The sequence below is a fragment of the Elaeis guineensis genome, chromosome 11 (genome assembly GCF_000442705.2).
Source record: "Elaeis guineensis isolate ETL-2024a chromosome 11, EG11, whole genome shotgun sequence".
NCBI classification, from domain to species: domain Eukaryota; kingdom Viridiplantae; phylum Streptophyta; class Magnoliopsida; order Arecales; family Arecaceae; genus Elaeis; species Elaeis guineensis.
Window position 1 is genome coordinate 114539622 of NC_026003.2, and position 7530 is coordinate 114547151.

General features: G+C 36.9%; 1 protein-coding gene across 1 annotated transcript; it reads right to left on the minus strand.

Annotated features, from left to right (window-relative positions):
• Positions 1–1564: 1564 nt before the first annotated feature.
• Positions 1565–7015, minus strand: LOC105054348 (endoglucanase 4-like). Its single transcript, XM_010935844.3, has 8 exons — positions 6812–7015; positions 4481–4888; positions 4271–4369; positions 3828–3977; positions 3098–3209; positions 2496–2659; positions 1739–2058; positions 1565–1628 (listed from the first exon to the last, which is right to left on the minus strand). The coding sequence occupies exons 1-8, from the start codon at positions 7013–7015 to the stop codon at positions 1565–1567; spliced, it is 1521 nt and encodes a 506-aa protein (XP_010934146.3).
• Between the last annotated feature and the right edge of the window lie 515 nt (positions 7016–7530).

Genomic DNA, 7530 nt, shown 5'->3' on the forward strand with positions numbered 1-7530 from the left:
CCGCTCCACTCCCCGTAACTGATTCCACGTGACGAGCCACGGCGATAGCCACGATCCCGCTCCTCCACCCTCCGCAATAAATTTCTCCTGACTCTGGGCGACCCACGACCAGACGATTTCAGACGTCGCCATCAATTTGTTGCCCCCTCCGTCTATAAAAGGGGAACCCCAGATACGGTATTCCATAAGCTCTCATTTTTACCTGAAAACTTTGCTAAAATTTTTGTTCGAGCACTCCATTCTTGTTGAGGCAGAGAACTGACTTGAGCATCGGAGGGTCTTACCGGAGCAACCCCACCTCCGGTTTAGACTTCTTTTGCAGGTCCCGGCAGCGACCGCGACTCTCTCGACTCCAGCTTCTCCGACGCAAGCGGATTTTTGCACCAACAAAAATTATTAAAATAATTTTGAGTTCAAACTATTTATAAAAATACTGCTCAGAAAAAAGTCGCTTTTTCAAAGGGTGACTTTCTTTGCTAACTCACCAACTTGACTGCCAGCTAGGGGTCAGATGGACGGAAAATGAGTTGTTCTTTTTGTATCTTTCTGTGTCTTATTTATATTTTTTTATTTTAAATTAATATCTTCATTTATCTTAAAATATTTATTTTAAGTTAATGTTCTCTTTATTTTAAATTAATGTCCTCATTTATTTTAAGTTAATGTTCTCTTCATTTTAAGTTAATATCCTTTTTATTTTACTCTTTATTAACTTTAAAACATAAATATAAATAAGCAAATACTCTCCTATTTGAAATCAATAAAACTATCAAAAAAATTAAAATCTTTAAAAATAAAAAGTTAAAATTTGAGTTTTAGTTTAAATTTTTTTTAAATCCGAAACTTTTAAAATTTTTCTTCTTCAGAACGAAGAGGTTAAAGGATCTCAAAATTTATTAAAAATTATTTTATGACTCATTAATATTCAAGGATCAATTACAATCAATTTTGATTTCAAGAAAATATATATTTCATATAGCCCTTTATATAGGTACTAGTTTCCTGACTTAGAAAATTTTCGTAATCCGTAACAGTAGATAGTCATGAATTGTGTCCAACTGACTTCAACAAATTTTTGGAGGACTATATAAAATATATATTTTATAGAAATCAAAATTTTGAAAACTAGCACCTATGCAGAGGACTATATAAAATATATATCTATATGCTTATTTTATGAAAACTTATTTATCAATGAAATAATTTATTATTTTAATTTTCTATCTCCCGTTAGAAATGTTTTGGTTCACATTATCAAATGTTGCATGTCCTTTGGGGTTATGCCCTTAGAGGTGTGCGGCCGTGTTATATCCCATATCCAAGTGGTGGGTGTGCGGCATGCGGCAAGTTTGCTTTCCTTATGACATGAGGAATTTGGGAGTCTTAATAGTCATTGGACACAGTGATTTAGCCACTGCTATTCATGGCTTCAATCAAGCAGGTTGATACATGCCTCATTGACCATTACCACAATATTCTTTCAGCCAAGAGAATCAAAGAAGATTCCTTGTGGCCTGTATTAGACCTCAACTCCATGAGAAAAAAAAGTTCAAATTTAAATACATCATGAAGAACGGTGTGGATTTCCAAACTGGATGACCGCCCATGTATTCTGGTGCGGAACAAGACTATAGAAGTTGAAAACAATGGAAAAACCAATCAGCACGAAGCGCAAATAAACACGATAATTGTTATTATCATGATATAAAAAATAGAAATTCCAGCACGGATGGGTCACCCATTGGCCTTAAAATAAGCGAAAACGCCCACCATGGGAGCATTGATGTAAGTGGTGGGCTCTGATTCCACGAACTCAGATCTGGAGTCAGCGTAGGCATCAGTGATATTGGGCCCTCCGACTATGGCCCCTACCAACAAGTTGGGATTGGCCCCTTCGCTCTCAAAGTACGGCTTCCCATCTTGGCAACCAATGCGGCCGGGATGCTGATCGATCGATGGCAGGGATGAGCCACGATGATGGATCCTCTGAGGGAACTTTTGGCCATACCCCACCATGTAGGACATCTGTAATGGGTTGCTGCCGAGCATGTAGTCCGTCTGCATCAACCATCCAATCCAATTATTGCAAGCCTAACCATCAATCATGCATCAAAATGTTATGACATTACTAACATATTTTGCATTGTAGACATTATATATATTAAAATTTATGCGGACATTCTATATCAGCGATGTACCAAATAAATTTTAAATATTTATATGATATTAAAAAATTTAAATAATATTATTTAATTTTTTTTGAATAAAATTTTAGATTATAACAAATAATATCAGAATGAATCTAATTCATATAGATTAAAAAATATTATAGTATGAATCTATTTGATTTGATCGTAAATTTATGGTGGTGTTTATGATTGGTCTTATAATATTCTGATAGTGAATTTAATGCTACAATTGCCCAATCAATAAAACCATATCAGAGTGAGAGAGAGAAAGAATTAGCGAGAGAGAGGATGGCAAAACGAAGATACCTGACTTTTGGCTACCTCTACAAGCCTGTTGGGATAAGCCACTGCGCTATCACACCTAACGAAGTTGTTTTGAGAGCTAAGATCGCGGGCTAATACGAGAAGGAGAAAAGACAGTGCCGCTACGTTCTGCATGTTGCTCCCTCCCGGCTTGACGAGAAGGCCACCTTCACCATCGTTTACTCAGTATTCTATTCAATTAAATAGGATGATCAAGTACCTTACAACTCCAAAATTTAAACACCAATTTCTCTTGCTGGCAATGCGAGATGGGAGAACTCAGACATATTTGCAGAGGTACGTAGCCCATTGCCTGAGTTTATTTGACTTGCAATCTAGAGTTTTGTTATGTTGAAGCTTGCTCATCTACTTTATAATCTTTACTTTATCTCTTCTTTGTATATTTTTAACCTTTTTAATATAACTGGGGGAAGCTAACTGCTTCCTCCATTTTACCTAAAAAAAAAATATTAACTTTTTTTTGATTCTTGCCCTCATAAATACACCCAACCAAAACGTAACAATAAAATTTGACAAGAAAACAACCACTATGCTCACAAATAACATCCAGTAAAGATTTAAGGAACAATAGGTATAATTTATACCTGCACTGTAGTTTACATTCTTCCAAGGTGATTCTGGCAGCACCGCGCATGCAAAATCCTCAGCCTTTGCGATCAAGTCATTTGAATTCGAGTCATTACTTGCGATTAGATCCTGAATATAACATTTTTGTAGAGGGGGAACAAGCAAGAATTTTATATTGTCCGCTGAACTAATAATATAAGGTGTTTGTACATCAATCATAGAATTTATTAGAGAGCAAAAAACAAACTAGGGTGCTACTTTGAAGGAGTTCGCACAGTTTAGGAATTGATAGCAGCACAACCAGCCAACAAAATATTAGGCCAATCCTTGGATAGATAAATAGATAGATAAAGAGAACCTAAAGTTTTAAATCCAAATACAATTTGGCTTGGATATAGATAGGTTATCTCTAGTTAGGCTAGATTGATTTGAGCAGGGCATAAGTTGGATGGAAGCTTACAGCAATAGTATGAATAAGCTTTAGTTCGCAGCACTTGATATCGGTCCATTGTGTGTAAGATTCAAATTATCTAGCCCTTCAACCTGAACATAGTCTAACCCAAAATGGAGCTGACGATTTTCAAAGCCCAAGCCTCATTTAAGATACACATTTGCACAAGTTGATTTAAATTACCAATTGAATCACTTTTCGATTCAAGTTAAACTAGTTGAAGTTACATCCCTACCTTATACAACAAAACGCATTAGTGCAATATTACCAAAGGAAAATCGAGGTGTTTGGCATACCTTATAGATTAGCACACGGATGCCTGCTTCCTTATTATCCCACCCAAACTCCTGGCTTTCTAACTGACCAATGTTCTCCATCACGTAGTTCCAGTACCAAGTGTTGTTGGAGGCTTTGTATATCCATGCTGCACCCCAAACTAGCTCGTCCTGAGAGCATATCACAAAACCCAGAACCTTAAATAACACACAATCCAAACTGCAACATAGGAAAATGCTTTTTGAGGCCCTGATCTGCCTGAAAAAGTTTTTCAATCCTATGTGACGCTACCAAGACAACTCATCATCATTCAACACCCCATGCATCACATCAATTCCCATACCAATTATCCCATGCCATGTGGCAAGAGAAACTCTTCATGTGAGCAAAGAGGCGGTCCTTGGCATTACCCTTCTGAAAGATCGCAGAGAGTGGATTTAGAGATGTTGTCAAGATAGTCTACCTCATAGCCATTCCCATCACAATAAAAGGGGCACACCCATACGCCAAGGCTGCTGTTGTCGCTGTATGAACCCCGGTATTTATCCGCAAAATCGAAAACCTAGAACAACCAAGCAAATCAGCAACCAACTGAAGGCATTTGTGCAACTTGTCAGGTTCATTGGATTGAGAAATAAAAGACAATGGTAGTCCAGTATTAGTCATGTATCACCTGGTAGGATCTTTCCAAAAGCATGTTGGAGTAGGAGGGATCAGATGATTTGAAGACAATCGAGGCAGCTGCAAGCGCAGCAGCCATCTCAGCCGCAACCTCAGAGCCATGTTTATTAGTATCGACTGCATAGACCGTCCGGAGAGTATCCATGTCCTCTGGCCTCTCCCAGCAGTTATGATCAGCATATGGATCACCAACTTGGATGTAGATCTTGTTGGTTTCGGATGTCGCTTTGAGCAAGTAGTCGGTGGCCCATCTCAGTGCCTCCTTCGCATGATCCAACTGTTCACCGATCTCTTTGCCAAACTCAATGATGCTCCATGCTAATACTGTTGTTGTGAAAGCCATGGGGAAACCAAATTTGACATTGTCTCCAGTATCATAGTAGCCTCCAACCAAATCAACCTATAAGAAAGAAATAATATGGATTTTTTTTTTTCCAAATACGAGGGAGAGATTGAATGATTTTTTTTTTTCAAGAAAAATAATGGAATAATGCATGTGGAATTTCAGGTTCTTTCCTCTCTACAAGATCTTACAGGTGAGCACAAGGCCAAGCAAATTAGGATCGAGGTTGTATCTTTTGCCACAAAGAAGGATTCACCTTGCTCTGCATGAATGTGCCATTCGATCCTCAACTACACAAATCTCAAAGCACTCCGGACTCCTAACTCCATTCATCTGCCCACACAGCTCCTAGAGTGACCAGTGGATGATCCAATAGTAGGGCGAGAAGGAAGGTGAGTCCTTCGTTCAAATGGAAGAAACAACCTCCAACGGACAAATCATGACTAGATCCACCCTGATCTCCTTAGACCTGCTAGTTTGCCCTGCTTTGTTCCATGGGTTCGGTACAAAACGCCTATCTCATTGATAGATTAGATCACTTGCTGCAGATTAACCCAACCTGGCCCACTTTGCTTTTGATGTTCCTAACTCATCCCATTATCATTGTAATTAGGTTGTAGGTCAGTCTAGCTTGACCTGCCAATCTTACTATCAAACCTTTTAGAACTTGATAGATACAGCCTCAATTCAGTTAAGATCATGGGGATGCAAACGGACCAGCTCCTGGGCCTAGATTTGTACTATTCAAGCCAGATCATCAGCTCAAATTGGTTTGAAAATTGTATCCAATGCAACAATCATACTTTTGCCTATTTGATCAAGTCAAACTTCAATTTTGCTATCATGATTCAAAACCCGATCCAACCGCCTCAGGGTTAAAATTGACCTAACTGACACTGGCTTATATATGAGTATCTATATGTCAATGGGTGACAATCTGAGCCCGTCAAATCCAATATGGATCAGATAAAAAATTTATTAATTCAAATTTAATCTATTTATTAAAAAAATCAAAAATTCAAAACTGTGCCTGACCTATTTATTAAATACGTTATTTGATCTGATTTATAAAATATATTTATTAAATAGATCAAGTCAGATTAAATAGATTACATAGATTAGATATATCGGGTTAAATCGGTAAGAAATAAGTTAAACAAGTTTTAAGTAAATTAAACTAATTAAATGTGTTAGATTATTATCGATGTTATTATTAAACAGGTCAAAGATCTAAATCTGAATCCAACCAATTTAATAAATATATTTAGACGAGTTGATCCATTTATGATTTAAACTCATTTATGTTAAATTCAAATCTACTTAAAGTGTCTTGTTCACAAGTCAGATTGATGGGACGGGTCATAAATTGCCACTCTTCTATATCTATTTAATATTCGATTGGCATATTTATTTTTTGATGTAGACTTGGCTGTATATGAGTGATTTCTATCTTATATTCAGTCGAGTCTAAACCGTATGACACATCGATGATCTAAATCACTAAATAGAATATAGTATATCCAAACTATGGAAGCACCAAAAATTATGTGTTTTTGAGCTTTCAAGCCTATGCATTAAAGAGTTAAGAAAAAACATTCAGGGTTTTATGCTATTTAAACCGTTCATTTATTTTTTGACACTCGATGCATAAATTAGAGATATCCAAATTATATGATTATTTTTTTATGCAAAAATAATTTAGAGGTAATAGATTATATCTAGCATCTTGGATTATTCATGTGAACCATCTATCATCCCCTCCAGACCACCACTCCAGACCATGCTAGGCCTAATCAGATATAATTGGAGATCCACTCAAAAATAGAGTCAGTTTTATCCTTCCAACGTGGAATGCCAACGGGAACAAAGGTGAAGTGACGCTATAAATTCACGCGAGAAGACAAAAACAGCCAGCTAGAACAAAACAGGAAGTAAAATAAAAGGATGAAAAAAGAAAAAAATGAAAGAGATAAAGCGTACACCGAGGTATCGACCGTCTTGTAGGGCAGAATCCTTCCGCCATGTCATTCTTTGAGATGCTGGCAACTTTCCAGATCTTTGCCCCTCAAAAAATAACAAGCACTTGTCAAGTGCGTCCCCATAGTCATGGGCGCAGCATCCTCCAACGACAAGCGAAACCAGTAGGACCACCACCAAGGGGAAACGGTAATGGAGGCTTTTCATCATCTCTTTATGGATCAATTTTCTGGTATTCTTTTCCTTAACAAAAAAAAAAAAAAAAAAAAAAGGTTCTGGTATTCTCACTCGCTTCTCCTGTGTTTTAAATAGATGTGACAAGGGGGAGAGGAGGGCCTAGGTGATGGTTTGCTATATTTGCTTAGATTGGATAATGATAGGAAGAATGGAATCCTTTTATTGTAGGTCTTTTTTTGATGGAAATGAATCCCTTCAATAATAATTTTTTAATTGAATCCCTTCAATTATAGTTAAAAAAGTTATCGATACATTGATGCACGCATCGTGGTTGCTATTTGGATTTCAAAGGCTAGTGAAATCTCTGGTTTGGTCACGTGCTGGTCGGTGCATTCATTGAATCACAAGGCTATTATTAGGAATACGGTTAATAATTAGAATATTTTTGATACCTCAAAAAAAATAATTAGAATATCTTTATTATCCAAAAAAATAATTAGAATATATTCTTAGATTTTGGTCGTCGTCATGTTATTTGTCTAAAA